The sequence below is a fragment of the Astyanax mexicanus genome, chromosome 1 (assembly GCF_023375975.1).
Source record: "Astyanax mexicanus isolate ESR-SI-001 chromosome 1, AstMex3_surface, whole genome shotgun sequence".
NCBI lineage: Eukaryota > Metazoa > Chordata > Actinopteri > Characiformes > Acestrorhamphidae > Astyanax > Astyanax mexicanus.
In genome coordinates, this window is record NC_064408.1 from 98,132,501 (window position 1) to 98,150,324 (window position 17,824).

The following is a 17,824-nucleotide window of genomic DNA, read 5'->3' on the forward strand; positions in this document are numbered from 1 at the left end:
AAGGAAAACATGGCGACACCCCTGTTCCTTACTACTGTCGCATAATGCGCCTTATGTATGAAACTAGACCGAAAAATAGACATTCATTGAAAGTACGCTTTATAATTAGCTGCGTCTTATAGACCATAAAATACAGTACATACCAGAGGAGGAGCTAGACTTGACTGCTCATTTGGTAACTCCGCCTCTTTTCCCAGACCAAGCATCTCAAACCACCTTCATTGACTTTCATCACAGCCTAAAGAATCAGAAGCAAAGAGAACTTGTTCCACCAAAAATACATTTTGTCCGTTAAGTGTATTGATTTAACAAATGAAACAAAAAGTGACAATTAAATGTTATATTTTAAAACTATTTATATATCCAATATCAATTATATATATTAAATATCAAATTACAGAACCGGTGCTCAGCTCAGTTTGCCTGGTTTACTGTTAAGACAATCTAAAGCTTTTGTGTTTTAATTTAATCCCCAAACTCTGTCTGTAAGAAACTTAACATACACAGTAATGATTAAAAAAAAAATAATAATAATGTTTTAAATGGTAATTGGACTTGAAAATAAATGTAATGAGCACCCTGACCAAAACTAAATACCAATATTACCAAGTCGAGGATCTCAATCACTTCATTTCCTACGTGTAACCCCTCCTTCTTATGGTTATATACAAATTAGGTTTTAAAAATCTGTTTATAGGACTGTTGAAATGGGAAAATATTGGACTGAATGGAAAATGACCTGTTTTATTATTGAAATATTTGGACAGGTGGCATCACACACACACTACAACTAGCCAGCAATGTGCTCGACCTGTGGTGGCCTTTATTTTGAAAGGTTCACACTTTTCTACACTTTTTTTTTCTGTTGGTTTCACCATGCATGCTAATGTTGCTAACAATAAATGGAAGCTAGTAGTCACCAATAAACAACATAATGTCGACTGTATAAAGCAAATTGGTGACCAACCTTTCCTTATAAGACTTCTATACATTTCTACTCAAAATTCATCTATTTTTTTCAGATTTCCCTTGAAGTATTTCCCAGAGTTTCTCACAATGACAAGCAAAAGAATGTGTGTAATGCATGCCCTCCACTGAATCACTGCTTAAATAAGAAACTCATGAATACATAATATACTGTAATTAATGTGTGTATTTCCAGTGTTTCATAATGGCGGAGAACACACCTCGGCCACATGTTCAAACCAAAACTATTCCTTCTATAATTACAGAGCTCATGAAGATTGAATAAACCCATTAACACATGTCAGAGCAGCATCGGAGATTTATCATTTGCACATACCAAAGCAGGTTTGCTGAGTGGAAACAAAGGTTTATATTAGATATGTATACTGTTCAGGGATTTTGGGGCTGATACTGATTGTTGAATACCCTTCAGTTTGATTGGCATACTGGCACTAGCAAGCAAGGAGGGAGCAGGATGGCACGTTACCTACCTCAGAAATAACCCTGCACCTTACTCTCTACACGTTTACATGTCAAGGACATTTCTCACAGGCACATGCTCACTTTACTGCAAAAATGATATAATTGCTCTTCTGAACTTTTTGGACTTTTTTCATATTAGTTTATCTTTTTTCTTATTTTAATTTTTAATTATTTTATTTTTTTGGTTTACTTATTTATTTATTTTATTTTATTTTATTTATTTTAATGTTTTACATTTTCATTCTTGTTCTTAGTTCTGTTATTCATTTAATCACTTCTTATCATTTTTAATATTTTACTTTACTTTTACTATTATCTATTTACATATTTTATATTTTATACATTTTGAACTTTTTATGTGTCAAATTTGTTTTTTTTTTTAAGTATTTTAGAATTTTTTGTTTAACATTTATATTTTTATAAAATATTGATTTAAAATTAGTACTTCTTTTTTTTACTATTTTATTACTTATTATTTATAATCTAATTTATTATTAAATGTGTTCAATCCCTTTGATGTTATAAATGCTCGGCAACATTGTAAATTTGGGTCACCCTCAATGTTTTTCCCGAGTGAAAATAAAGGTCGATTGATTGATTGATATTCCACTGCTGTAGATAACATGTACTTACTTGTAAATAATAGCCATAACACATTACTGTTTTCATGTATATATTGCCATCTTGAATGTAAATTTAACACCAATTTAATATTTCTATTTAGTTAGTTTATTTCCTTCTTTATTGTATATTTTCTACTTTTATCTTTATCTTTTTGCTCCTTGGCGAGGAGCAAAGAAAGAATTTCATTGTAGGGGGAAACTTGTTTCTTACTGTGCACCTGACAATAAACTCTTTGAATCTTGAATCTTGAATCTAACCTTTCCGGAATAACTTGGTAAAGCCATGTCGTGCAGGGCTTCTGTTATATTCCTGCAATGAATTCATTTGCAGAACTGCACTGTGGAGCTCAGAGAGTTATAAGCTGTTTTTGCTTGTTTGCTAGCTTTGCTGTGTTCAGATATTCACTGTATTTGCTGTTGAATCGTGTACTCGTGAGAGGGGCTTCCGGTTAGTGGTGTTAAAAGTCTTTACTCTTTCTCTATGGAGCACGCTAGTTTTGCACTTTTATAAATACATGAGTTTTAGTCTGATTTATTTCTTTTTTTTTTTGGTTGTCATGATAAGTGCAGTTGAACACTGATCACTGTTCTCAATGCAAAGTGAAATGAATTATCAGTTTGAGTTTGAGCAAGGCCTGATAGTAGGTGACAGATGGACAGGACATTTCATTTCTAAAGTTGTGTGAGCATTTAGTATTACTCAATTTCAAAAGTCCTGTTGGCATTTGGAATGTTTTATATACATCTAATCTATTTATTTATACATAAATGTAATGTTAACCCTGTTTGCTACTGTTGTTTGTTCAACTGCAGGTGAGAGAGGAGAGGATGCAACAGCTGCAGCTGGAGATGACCTCTCCACATGTCGCTCAGGAGTGCCTGAGGAAGACACCAGCTGTGAAGAAGCAGCACACGAGCCAGGAGCACAGCCACACCCTTCAAAACCTGCAGACCTAGGTACAGCCCCACTGCAACACACACACACACACACACACCCACACAGGAACCAGGTAGACCCGGGAATACTGCTCATTTTAATTTTCCTGTTTATCATGGTCGACACTCAATAACAGAGCATGGCCACAACACTCAGATCCGCCGAGGATTGGCTTTGTGCAGAGTAAATGAAGGACTTTTGCTTCATTTGAATATCATTTAGCAGCGAGATGTGAAATAGTGAATTTAACTTTTTATGGCTCCCATTGAATAATAAATGAGAACATTAAGGAAGCACGCTAATGATGAATATAATTGGGTTTGGATTCTTCCTCTAAGCACTGTTTTTTTTTTTGTGCGTGCCATGTTTCTCAGGGAGGATGGGGGCTAGCTCGTTTAGAGTGGCCAAACACTTTGTCCTTGACAAAACAAAGTCACTTGATTCTAACTGCCGCTGATTTCCTATCATAACCATAACCTCTAAAGTCCCCGTCTTCTGAATATGTATTTATTTATTTAATTATTTAATTATTTATTTATTTATCCATCTCCCCTCCAGAGTGGCCTACCATTGCGGTCAGCTCGTTGCTTTAATCGGCTGGCTAATGCAAGATTGAAAAGTAACCACCGTCGGTAGATGGGATTGAATAATAACGCGTTTGAATAATTGATAGCTGTAGGAATAGATGAATAGCGAAGCAGCCGGCGAGTAATTCGCGATGAACTGTGAACGGATCAATACCAGCACGTTACCGCGCTATTGTCCCCCCCTCTGTCCGTATTGAATTCTGTTATACCGTTCTAGCAGCGCCGTCCCCGTGTAAAACCACACGCCGTACAGGTGCATCTTTATTTACGCGGGCTCCGTGGACATGCTGTTTATTGATACAGAAGCACTGCTCGCACTAGAGTAGAAATCCATACGTCCCACAGGCACTTTTTCTGGCAGAGTGGAGGATTTCACACGCAAGGCCAGGGGAGAATCTGTATCTGAGTCACGGGAGCTGGATCCTGAAATTTTAAGCAGTCTTAAGTAGCAGAAGCAGAAGTTTGGGCACTCCTGTCAGTGTCTTGAGTTTTTTTTTTTTTCCGCAGTGGCAGATGAATGTGAAAAGATAATAAAATTAGGAAATATCACAAGATATTGTATTCCACAAGAGATGAAATACAGTGAGGCTCAACTGCTAAACAAGCTTATTTTTCTGGAAATCAAACTATTTATTGAGATCCATGTACCGTATTTTTTTCACACTATAAAGCACACCGGATTATAAGGAGCGCTATCAATAAATGTCTATTTTCTGGTGTATTTTTTTTATACACAAGGCGCACCAGATTGTGAGGGGCATTTTAAGGGGAACTTGCTAGGAACAGGGATGCCATGTTTTCCTTCTAATTCATCAGGTCTCACTGCTGGGGGGTGAGGGACCTGTAAAGCTAAGCTAAGTTAAGTAAACAAAACTGTAATTCAGGCTACAAGCCAATAATACTCACCTCTGAACGGCCGAATGGCTAGCGCTTAGTGGGTAATGCTAATGCTGCTCCAGCAGTGCTAGCCGGGGTTAGAAGCAGACTAAAGGCTTATAGTACTCACCACTGAATGGCCAAATGGCTAATTCTAAGCAGGTAATGCTAATGCAGACTGCAGGCTGATAATACTCACCTCTGAACGACCACTTTATTCTGAGCAGGTAATGCTAATGCTGCTCCAGCAGTGCTAGCCAGGGTTAACAGCAGACTTACATGCTGATAATACTGAACACTGAATGGCCGAATGTCTAGCGCTTAGCAGGTATTGCTAATGCTGCTCCGGCAGTGCTAGCCGGGGTTAGCAGCAGACTTCATGCTGACAATACTTACCACTGAACGGCCAAATGTCTAGCTCTGAGCAGGTAATGCTAATGCTGCTCCAGCATTGCTAGCCGGGGTTCACAGCAGACTACATACTGATAATACTCACCACTGAACGGCCAAATGTCTAGCTCTGAGCAGGTAATGCTAATGCTGCTCCAGCATTGCTAGCCTGGGTTAGAAGCAGACTACAGGCTAATAATACTTACCACTGTATGACCGAATAGCTAGCGCTGATCGGGTAATGCAAATGCTGCTCCAGCAGTGCTAGCCAAGGTTAACAGCAGTCTACATGCTGATAATACTCACCTCTGAACGGCCAAATGGCTAGCATGGTTAGCGAGTAATGCTAATGATGCTCCAGCAGTGCTAGCTGGGGTTAGAAGCAGACTATAGCCCGAAAATACTCACCTCTAAACGACCAAAAATCTTGCGCTTAGAGGGTAATGCTAATGATGCTCCAGCAGTGCTAGCCGGGGGTTTGCACTTTTAAGCATTTAAAGTTCGCCTTATAGCATATTTCACCAAATGCTTATAGCTGTAGAACCTGAACACCAGGTTTAAGTTATTCTTTATGCACTGCTTGCATTATTTTAAAATGAAACAAAATAAAGCACTCATCTTCACTTATCACTTCAGAAAAGATGAGGAATCAAACAGTTATAAAGCGTCTGCATGCATTGATGCAGACCTGTGCATGCCTCCATTACAAACTATGTTTTTTTTTTTTTTTTTGCATGCAGTGTGGTGCATCCAGTGTGTGATGGCCATTACATTATATTGCTATTTTTTTTTATTTGATGTTTTTTTCATATAAATATCTGTGAATCAGAATTATAATTAGTTTGGTTAATCTACATTCCTCTCCTGACACTTTCTTTTTTATTTCTTATCTCCTGGGTCAGGCACCATCACACTTACTATTCAAATCCAAATTAAAAATTCTCTGCAGACATTTCACACGATTCTAAATCACAAGCCTTAACCCTTAAGGCTTGTGATTTAGAATCGTGTGAAATGTCTGCAGAGAATTTTTAATTTGGATTTGAATAGAGAATTAAGATATACAAGACATATAAATATGAGTGAGTATTTATGCTTAATATAAGGGATAAAACTGGTGTAAAGTCCATACCTTCATATCTCTGAGCCTTGCAGACACACAACAATAAAGAATATATCTGCAACCCAGCACTTAGAGAGTCCTGTTTTAGCAGGGAGGCAGCATTTAGCACAGCACCTAGAAAGACAACACATCAACATTCAACACATAGACTTCTACAAGTCAATCAGTGTGAAGTATAAAAAGAGAGGACACATCCGAAATTCCTTTGTTCACTCACAAACCTGCATTGTGAAACTAAAACTAAGCAGACCAATGTAAAGTCTGGACTTTTAAGTCTGGTCCAGACTTTCAGGTGTGAAAATGTACTCGGGAATACCCGGTAATTTGTTCTGAAGAGTTTGAAGATTGAAACCATTGTTGTTGTTGATTTTTTTTTATAAAGTTTTAAGAGTTTTGCTACTTTTTATAGTTTTTTTTCTTTGCTTATCTTCTGACATTTATTACTAGCAAATGTGCTTTCAGGACAAACACTCTTAAACTTTTTACTCAGTTGCCTAAATCTCTTTTTTAGGTGATTATCTTTATTAATTTTTAAGCAGCTGATCAATCCTGAAATCTGGAGATGCTGCGTTCCCCTTAGCCCCTCCGCTTCCCACCTCTCTGATCTGCGCAGAGACTGTGTTCTGTGTAAATGTGTCTGCCGTTGAAGAGTGACTGCTAATAGATCTTTCTATTCCCTTTTTATTAGCCCCACTTAAACCCAGCCTCCTTTTTTCATTTTAAAACAAAGTACCAATGTTTCAGGCAACTTAAAAGGTTTGTCATGTTGATTTGAAGGGCGTTTATCTCCTCTCTCACTTCTTCCTCCTCGCTCTCCCTCAGTTGCAGACCAGCGAGGAGAAAGTTAATAGCCTGGGTTTAGAAGTCGGCCTGCTCGAGTCCAAATTACAGGAAAAGACGGAACAATCTCAACAGCTGCAAGATCAAATTCTCAAGCAGCGGGAGGCTTTAAGTAGGGCAAGCGCAACTCTCAAAGACACCAGGAGAGCAGCTGGCAATAAGGTAAAGGGAGCAGAGTGCCTTTTTTTTTTTTTGTTCCTGCGTCTCTCTTTTCTTTTCCGCCTTTTTTTCATGCGAGGGAAGGAAAAAGAAAGTGCGTGTGTGCGCGCTTCTGAACTTTTCTCCTCCCCTGTGATGGCGAATTCCCAGGACGTGTTGTTTAGAGGAATGTGGAGTCTATTACACTAATTTCACAGTGTCTTATCTAAATATCACCATTCAGAGACGGCACGTATTTGTGTTGGCGTTCCCCGAGACGAGAGCGTTACAGTATAGGTTGGTAATCGCAGAGGACTGACTCTGTGTAGAAAGAAAACAGCCGCGGCTCTGTCAAACCCAAACTGGCAAAGGAGAAGGTATTTTAAGTGTTTTCTCTGCAGAGCAAAGCTGTCCTCTTATTTTTACTTGAAATGAATTTCAGATGGGGGGTGGATAGGGGGCTCGTTTCCAAGTGCGAAGCTTAAGATGGGTTAACCTAATTTTCTTGCAGACGACTCGAGCGGTCGGCGATACGTGCTTAATTCTGCTTCCACGTACATGATCGTCTCTTTAACCCCCTGACCCTTATGTAAAACATATACAGAATATATAAACGTATAGTATATTTTATATATATACTATATATACAAACCAAGCATAAGTGCTGGCTCAATTAATCCCCCACCCCCTTATAAGTCTTATCGTAAGATTTGCCAAGCAAACAACACAGCCATTAATTTTAGCACGGGGTCCTGTTACTGCTCCACATCTGCTTCTGCTTTGCAGCGAAAACCTTCTCTCTGATCTCATATGTTGAACTACTGTAACTTTGCCACTGTCCGTTTCCTGTTGGGGGGTGGGAAAAGAGAAAAGGGGGTGAAGGAGGGGGTGAGCAATAATAGCTTTTGTTCCAGAGAAGTCCCTGCGTTATTGCAGCTGAACAAATAGCTTTAACACTTTGCTTTGAAAGAACTCCCCCCTTCTCTGGTGTTTAGCAAGCGCTCAGATATTTATTGCTTCAGCAGCACTGGACCAAAGCTGTAGTTTTCATTTCCAGAGCTAAAAAAGAAAACTATGTTTTTTTTTATAAATCTCTGTGTGTGTATTATACATTTACATTGAACGGATTAACCTGTCCATGCGAGCATTAATAAGACTTTGTTTCTTTGGGATTTATCGTTTTTTCTCTTTGTACAGTAACTAGTTGGAGTGAATGCTCCCACATTAATAAGGAAGGTAAAAGTGCAATAAAGTCAGTGCTTTGGTTCCATAGCTCCAGCATCTATTAGAGGAAGGAAAATAGAAGGTCATTTGTGAAGTTCTAAAGTTATCAGGGCTGAAATAAGGCCTCAGCTGGTAGCTGGTACATTTAGGACTGTACTGATTTTCTCATGCACCTATGTTTCCTCTGATGCAGACACATAAAGATTTTTAAAATAGTACAAATGAGACTTCATTTGCCTGGATGATTAATATAGTGGAAAAATATTTCATATACTCTATAGATAAAAAAGTCATGTAAATCATATCTCTACAGAATTACACATTTATTTTAAACATTATTAATTTGGAACAGTCATCATTATATCAAAAGTACTTGTCAGATTTCAAAGATCAGTGTTTTGTGACTTTTATTATACTTTTATTATATATCATAAGGATGGAGAAAATACTGTAAGATTTAGGGGGTTTTGGAATGAGGAACGCAGGTGTAGGAGCACAGTTAATTTTGTGTGATGTAAATAACATCTGTTAACAGGAATATGATTCTGATATAATTGTGCATCCCCAGGGTCCAAAAGTGCCCTTTTTTTTGTCTAAACCCTGAAAATTAGCAGCAAATATTAAAAAAATCATAAATTGTTAAAGGAAAAAGGTAATGACAAGGATTTTAATAAATACATTTTGCTGCATAAATACATTTACCTGTGGTTTGAGCCTAATTTCTTCTAACTGAATCTCTTAAGTTTTTGCACAAACTTGCCATTTATGAATTCTGAAATTCATTTTCAGATTTAAGATTCCACTTTTCACTCAAATTATACACATAGCTATGTTCGTATAAGAAATTAATTTGTTCAATTAACAATGCAAATAAATTGGAATTTTCATTTTTTCCAAAGATTGTAAAATAGAAGCCGTTTTTACTGCTGCTCTCAGATTTGTGGGCCACAGTGTAGAATGTTGAGCAGAGAAAACTAAAGGACTGAAGGTACAAAGAAAAGTTGGTAACACTTTACAATAAGGGTACATTTATTTTAATTTTAATACATTAATACTTACTATAGAATATCTCAGTTAATCGTTAATTGACACTAGTTAAGAGATTATTAATCATAACAAATGTTTTAACTAATTTATCTATTTATTATTATTTACAACATTCTTACACATTACCCTTATTGTGTTGTGTAAGTGTTCCAAATAAATAGTTCTTGGCTTGTATAACTTGGAGAACACCTGTTGTTCGTATAGGGGTTTTAAATTAAGTGGAGATTCTTTTTTAACATTTTTTATGGAAATGATTATAAGAAACCAAAAATTGTTTTACATCAATCCTGAGAACTTCTAAGAAGTCTAGACAAGTTTCTGTCTTTGGCTGTTCGTTGTTTTGAGATTTAATTAAATATAGTATTTTTAACTTATTTAAATTAATTTCACAATACTTTTTATTTATCATTTAATTTTTTTGCAAAATTAGCTATTAGTGGATTAGACCCTGTTAAAAACATTGTAAATAACATCTGCACAGAGTAGTAGGTCTTCTGACCAAAAAAACATTTTTACACTTTTTACTCTTCCAACAGAAAGATCATGTCTAGATTCATTTTTTTTATTTAAAATTGATTTTACATTTTAACATGCTTAACACAGTAGTCCGGAAACTGAAGCTCATTCAGTAAAACTATGTTATGTTTTTATTGAAACGTTGCATAGTTTAATACTTGTTTAACTAGTTAATCTTGATTAACTAGAAGATTTTTGCATTAATAATAAAAAACAAGATTTTACAACATTTGTAAATCAGATTGTCAGGGCTAGATTAAGGCTGGACATTTACCACTTATTCTGCTATTTACTTTATGAGTAGCCTTAATTGTCCAGAAAAACATGGTGGTCAGACATTGATTTATTTATTTATTCATTAATTTATTTAAAGATTTTGACACTATTCAGGAAGTCAGTATTTTTTCATGTTTGCAACTTTGATAACATTGTGTTTAAAGAAAACTATGCATACACTGTACAATATATGTATAATAAAGTTGCACACATTGCACACACACACATGCTCTATGTGCTTAAAACTTGTGCGATGGGTAGGGCAGTTGGGGAAGAGGTGGGATGGTGGTTATCCAACATCATGACCTGAATAAATGTCACTGAATGAAACCAGACCCTCACAGCAATGCTCTAAAATCTAGTATAAAAGAGAGTTACTCTAACAAGAATGCGACAGACTCTTAAAATTCTTGATTTCAGAAGAAAGGATGAATGAGCTGGTGTCTAAGTACTATTGTACGTTTGTAAAAAAAAAAACAAAAAAAAAACACAGTATCATATTAACCCTTGTGTGGTGTTTATATTTTTGTTACTCGTTTACTTTGTTACTTGTATTTAATTCAGCAAAATTTAGCAATTTTACATTAAAATGCTTTACACATGCTTGCTTCACCTAAATTGCAAGCAATATAAACAGCTTACATGGTTAGTATTTGCCCTTTACCTTTCTTATGTTATTTCTTTCAAAAAGTGCTACTCTTTTTTTATTAGTTTTTTAATAAAATGTAAAAGAAAATGAATTAAACTCAAGATATGAGTAGAAAATTTGTTTAGTTTCAAATTTACAAATGAAGCAATGTTTATTAGCCCCTGGCCAAACATACTGTATGTAATATAAATGTGTAGGGGGGGGTGTACAGTGTGTTTATCGAAAGTGTGTTTTGATATATGTTTTTCACAAAAAATGAGCCAATGCCAATGAGTTTGAGTTTGAAAAAATATTTTTTTAGTATCATTTGATGAAAAATGAAAACTGGTCCCACAGACCCGAACACCACACAAGGGTTAAAAGGTATCAGTATCGTCCAGCACTGGCCTCGGCAAAACATATGATGGATTGCATTCATCCATCATGTTGCTCTGCCCAGAATCCCCAGTTAGTGACTGGCCGAGTAAAATGCTGATTGGGTGGAGGAGGTGTTTTTGGTTGGCAGTATGACTTTGCACTTCTCAACAGATGCGTGTTAGCCTCTCTCTCTCTCTCTCTCTCTCTCTCTCTCTCTCTCTCTTTCTCACTGTGTGAAGATTCTCTGCAGTCTAAATGTCGCCATACCTGATATCTCACCATGAGGTCTTGATAAAGGCACACGTAGCTTTTTTTTTTTTTTTAGCCATAAATATTCAATGTGTTTGACAGTCGCTCGATTTGTTTGTTGGTTGGTTTCATATCACACTTATTCCCCCTCTTTTTCTCTCTGTTCTCTTTATGGAGCGGCTGCACGTCAGCTGGGATTCTCTCTCTGTCAGCATTTGAAGTGGGGGAACGCATGGAGGAGAGGGAAGGGGAGACGGATACGCAAGTGATTGATTTAAAAATACCTCCTCCTTGATTTGAGTGGCTTTCTGTCCGTAATGCGGAGTCGTTTTTTTTTTTTTTTTTTTTTTTTTTCTTTTCTTATTTTACTTTTTTTTTTTACCCAATGAGTTCCTGTCTAAAAGTTGGGAGTGATGGACCCAGTTGGTGGGTGGTTGAGATGTGTCTGTGTTGCTTGTGACATTCATTCCTTATGTGACGTTCATTCCTTATTCCTTAGGTAAATAATCAACAAAGTCTGGAGTCTGTCACAGAAAAAAAAAGAAAAAAAACGTCAGGAGCGCAACTTATGAAGAGTGCAGTTTATAGACCTATTTCACATCGCTTCTATTATACTCCTAATGCATCTGCACTAAAGCACAGTAATGCAATTCCAGATATCATTGACCTTTAGATTGGGGGTGAACGCTTTGCAGCATCGGTACAGATGCACAATAGCAGCCCGAGCATCATCCTATAACAAGATTCTTATTTCCCTCCTGCTTTAACTCTGTCTTACCTATTGTAATGTTGTGCTGGTGTTACATTCTGAACCTTTTTAACTCTTTCAGGTCTTCAGTACTCAGAACAGATGCATGTCTGAGCTGGCTGTAGTGAAAATGCATCAACATGTAAAATTGGCACTTGTTTTGTAATTTTTTTGTGTGATTCTGTTCATAATTCTGATTTATTTAGCCCTGGTCAGTGCCAATTTTGTATTATTTTACTATACAGCTCTGGAAAAAAATAAGAAACCATTTCAGTTTCTAAATCAATTCTTCTGATTTAGCTCTTCGTAGGTATATGTTTGAGTAAAATTAACATTGTTGTTTTATTCTATAAACTACAGATAACATTTCTACAAATTTCATATAAAAATATTGTAATTTAGAGCATTTATTTGCAGAAAATGAGAAATGGCTGAATTAACAAAAAAGATGCAGAGCTTTCAGATCTCAAATAATGCAAAGAAAACAAGTTCATATTCATGAAGTTATAAACCCTGTTTTTTAATCACAGTTTTCATGCATCTTGGCATGTTCTCCTCCACCAGTCTTTCACACTGCTTTTTGCATAATTTTATGCCACTCCTGGTGCAAAAAATCAAGCAGTTCAGTTTGGTTTGATGGCTTGTGATCATCCATCTTCCTTTTGATTATATTCCAGAGGTTTTCAATTTGGTAAAATCAAAGAAACCCATAATTACAACACATATGTAGAAAGAACAACAGTGATTACACAGTCATTTATACTGGTAAACCATACTTTGTCTGTTCCATCAGTCAGCAGTTAATAACATATCTGTTATAAACTTGAACTACCCAGATTAATCATTTATCGAATAATTATAACGTGGTGTATATTAACATGAAATAACATTAAACAACTAAACTGACTTTATATATTATTTTATTAGATATGTTAATTTTGGCTGCTGAAAAAAAATATTACATGTTTTATGTGTTGTAACTATTTATTAATGGTTTATAAAGTATTTATAACCTAATCATTAACCATTCATAAACCCTGTATAAAGGAGCCTTATTTTCAAGTGGTACTAAATAAATTATATTGTGTAAATATAAAAAAAATATAACAGTGCTGTATATTTTATTATTTTCAGCAAAACTTAACAAAAAAAAAGATATTGATGTTCATCCACATTGTGCAGCCATGTACCTGTGCAGTATGACATATAAAACTAGTGTGGATAAAGACATGCGTGGGTTGAATGGTGGTTTTAAATAGTCAATAAAATAAGTGTATTTGTCCTGTAAAATGAACATTGTTGTTTTATTCCATAAACTATAGACAACATTTCTCCCAAATTCCAAGTACAAATATTGTCATTTAGAGCATCTATTAGCAGAAAATGAGAAATGGCTGACTTAACAAAAAAGACGCAGAGCTTTTAGACCTCAAATAATGCAAAGAAAACAAGTTCATATTGATAAAGTTTTAAGAGTTCAGAAATCAATATTTGGTGGAATAACTATGATTTCTAATCATGGTTGTCATGGCATGTTCTCCTCCACCAGTCTTACACACTGCTTTTGGATAGCTTTATTCCACTCCTGGTGCAAAAATTCAAGTGGTTCAGTTTGGTTTGATGGCTTGTGATCATCTATCTTCCTCTTCAATATGGTAAAATAAAAAAACTCATCATTTTTAAGAGGTCTCTTCTTTTTTTCCATAGCTGTAATTTGATACTAGGTAGTGACACCACCAGGGGCCCAAGAATGCACAATAAAATTAACTCTGCCTTGGTGGATAGTATGGCCCTCATTTTCTGACCCCTTCTGTCAGTTTAGTGTTCTCCTCCAAGCATGTTAATCTCAACAGTAATGTTCTGTTGCAGGTGCAGTTTTTGAAAACATGCAGTATTATACTTTATACCTTCATATCCACCCCATCCCCCCCCCAATTTAGTCATTACCAGTTAGCACCCACTGACAAGGGCTTCCTTAGTGGAAGCACATACAAGCTTTTCCCCTCCCTTCTAAGAGAATAACTCTATGAATATCTTACAACATGAAATGAAAATACGACAACAGTACTGAGAAATGACGTTATTAAAGAAGCAGACGATTAAAGGGGGAAATAGCTGCTCATGAAGGGTTAATGGAGAACTCCTGCTGTACTCCACTCCTCGATTCCCACTCCCTCAGTAGAAGGAGCGGATCGTGGAACTTGTGTTATTTATCTGTGGGTCTCAATGATCTCCTCTGGTTTGACGTTTAATTTGAGCGTGCGTGTGATCACAAAGGTACAATGGAAATGAGGTGTATAATAACAGCCAAACACAAACCAGCGTAGTTCCTCTGCCACTGCGCTCGCATATCTAATGAGCTATAAAAGCTGCTTTCCTTTTAATGTTTCATAAGGAGGCTCCATCGGCCCTCGCTTGAGATGCACCCGCACCTCGCTCCTTTTGGCCCTTGTACTTTATTTTTTTATTTATTTATTTAGGCTTTCAGATGCGGTTAATGTCAGTCTCAGTGCAGTGGCGCGCGGCAGATGTCAGCCAATGAGCCTGTTAAATGTACTTAGGAAGGTGTGTAACGTAATATATTATGCATGCATGAAATGTACAAACACAATGGAATTATGCACTACAGATATGATACACTTCTCTCAAGAGCTTTTTTGATGCACTCTGAAATATTTTAACTGTTGTATTGTTTTTTTTTTTTTTTGCTTTGTTTTTTCACCCAGGCGCTGGGTTTGCCACACGTGGGCACGAGCCCACACTCATGCGTTGCCCTTTAGATTCTGCTGGAGTCCTGTTGAGTTTTTGATTTACCTTTAATTTATTTCTGAATAAACAGAGGCATTTATTTATTTAGCAATAAAGGTAATGTGGGGCTGGCTAGTGAAGGATATGTCTCTGCAAATTTGAGCAGAGTTGGGCATTTTTGGGTGAAAAAATTCAGAACATTATGATTGACTTCTTGTTTCTACATTCTTTGTCCATTTTATCTTCTCTATTGGCCATATAGGAGCACTCCGTAGTTTGTAGGTCTATGACAGGTTGTAGTATTTCTGTTTCTCTTTCTCAAACTTTATATAACCTTGTTTTTTAATGGTCAGGACCCCATAAGACGACCACAGAGCAGGTATTATTGATTTGTGGGTCATTCTCAGCACTGCAGTGATACCAAATGACATGGTGGTGGTGTGTTAGGAGCTGTTTGTTATGCTGGTACGAGTAGATCAGGCACAGCAGTGCTATTGGAGTTTTTAAACACTGTTTCCCCTCACTGTCCAATTTATTACACACTCCTAGATCTAGCTTGATAACCTTCTAGATCTAAAGTCAGAGACATTTGCTCTTCCTTTATCCTCAGTTATCTTGTAGTCCTTCATCAGTGATCACAGGACACTGCCCACAGGAAGCCGTTGGCTGGACATTTTTAGTTTGTGGGGTATTCTCAGTCCAGCAGTGACACTGAGGTGTTTTAAAACTCCAGCAGCACTGCTGTGTCTGATTCACTCATACCAGAACAACACACACTAACACCTCAGACACCACCACCATGTCACGTCACTACAGTGCTAAGAATAATGACCCACCACCCAAATATTTCCTGCTCTGTGGTTGTTGGAAACGTTGGAGGCAGGAAGCAAATGCAAGTCTAGTTTTTATTTCCATATCTTAAAAAATAAAAACAAAGAAAAAAACACTAGGACTATGAACAAAGTCTTAACACTAAGACAAATAAACAAACAAGTAACACCATCAAAGAAGCATTAATAAAAAGAAAAAGAAAAAAAGAAAACAAAACGGAAACTAAACTTAGTCAAAATACAAAATACTGGGTATACCAAGAACGAGTATAAAAATACTGAGAATAAAGCTCACATAAAGACAGAGGAGAAGCACCTTGGGTATTCACACACAGGTACAGACAAGGGACACCTGGGTAGGTAACGAGGGGGCGGGGTTAGAAATAGAGAGACAGGCAGGGCTAGGGCAGAGACAGGAAAATAACAAAAAAATAATAAAACAAGGCCATGTGTTTAAAGAGCACATAGCTGGGAACACAAGACAGGAAAACAGGAGCATATACGACCAAAAGAGGAAAAAAATACAACACAGACACAGTCTAAGGTGTGTCAGCGGTGGTCTGGTGACGGTCCCGACCATTGAAGAACAGGGTAAAAGGATGCTAACAAAGTATATAATATATAGAAGTACAAAGTGCTGTTATATATATAGACACTGAAGCAAGGATGAGATCATAATATTCTGATTATGGATGTGTACATGTATACCCTGTGTATATGTATTCCACTCTGAATTGTCGCTTTTCCCCTCGCACGCAGAACCGCATGCCTCTGCTGCTTAGGCTCAGTGTTGAAGGCATCAGCTTCAGACATATGGCCGATACAAAAACATTTATGCCTGGTTCCCATTGATCCTGGCCGTGTTTACATTGGCCGCAAAAGCAATTATTCACTGAATATAGCTTCAAATAGGCGGCCAAAAGCAGACAGAAACAGCGCAAATCGCAGACACTTGGCGCTTACTGTGCTATCGGATGGCTGGCAGGCTAGCCTTTAATGAAGGAGAAACTGAGATAATTAAATCTGGAGGTGCGTTTGCATGGCCCTTTGTACAGCTAGCCGCCCCCCTTTGGTCGGAAGGTGTAGGGAGGAGGCTGCAGAGGGGTGAAAAAAATGGTCCAGCGTGACGTTGCCCCATGCTCTGTCATTTGAGACTGTTCTTCATGAGTGCAGGGTGAAGGGCAAGGAGCTATCTTAACTCCATCAATCCTGCGGACAGTTACAAATGACCTTTCACTTTCCATAAGGCGCTCTATATGCCGGACGGGAGGAGGACACATTTTTCTGTGTTTAGGCGATTTCTAGCTGTCACACTCGCGGAGCCGTCCAAACCGGGGCCGAATCCGCAGAAACGCTCCGCTCCCTCCGCGCACTGCTCCAGACTAATATCTCATTTAACCGACTCGATTTGGCAAAGCTCCGAGATCGGAGATGTTACCGAGAGAAGAAGAGATGAACTCCCGGCATATAAAGAGGCTGATTACAGTATGCGGCTGCGAGCAAGAAACTCAAATAATAGCTGATCCATTCAGTAACAATACATAACCTAGGCTGCCTCCTACGCCATGCTCTTCCCTCTCAAGGACACCAGCTGGCCTGGCTGTAATTGCATTTATTGTGTTCATTAAATTATCATGAGTCTAATTCGTAAAAAGAAGCAAAAAAAAAAAAAAAAAAAAAGAAGTAAAAAAGAACAATGAAATTATACAAGAAGCTGACATTTCAAAAGTAATATTCATTTTAAAGGAACGGTATATTTCCAGAATTGACTGCTTCCATGAAATAATAAACATTGCTCTTGTCCTTGGTTGCTTGTTGTTAACAGATACACGAGAGAGAAAACAAGCTGTCCGTGGCCCAGAAGCAATTAGAGGAGGCCAAAAAAACAGCTCGCCCGACTGTAAGAAAGAGGCAAGTGCTTCCGTGATATCGTTCGTGCATTCATACATACCTAAATAAAAATTACACTAAGCAGTCTTTCTCTCATTGTGTCTTTCTTATAGTCTATCTCTTTCTCCCTCTCTCTATCAAACACAGTGATGCACAAAGCTAGTAATTATTTTTCAGTAATGCCATTTAGTGGACAGGATATTGTCTGTTTGATAGTTTACCATAATCTAGTCTGCTCTCCTAAACATTATTTTTAACCTGCTTTTAATCCGCAATTGTTTTCAGTCAGAAATTTTTCCCTGGTTGAGAGGTGAATCACAAGCAAAA

The 17,824-nt window shown here is 37.2% G+C and overlaps 1 protein-coding gene across 1 annotated transcript in view; it reads left to right on the top strand.

Annotated features, from left to right (window-relative positions):
• The window catches only part of LOC111191774 (uncharacterized), a 98,059-nt gene extending 80,478 nt beyond the window's left edge, over positions 1-17,581 (top strand). The window contains exons 6-7 of the mRNA XM_049475939.1: positions 2,886-3,029; positions 17,433-17,581. Of these exons, the coding sequence (XP_049331896.1) occupies positions 2,886-3,029 (144 nt within the window). The 3' untranslated portion in view covers positions 17,433-17,581. The remainder of the gene's footprint in view (positions 1-2,885; positions 3,030-17,432) is intronic.
• Positions 17,582-17,824: the final 243 nt, after the last annotated feature.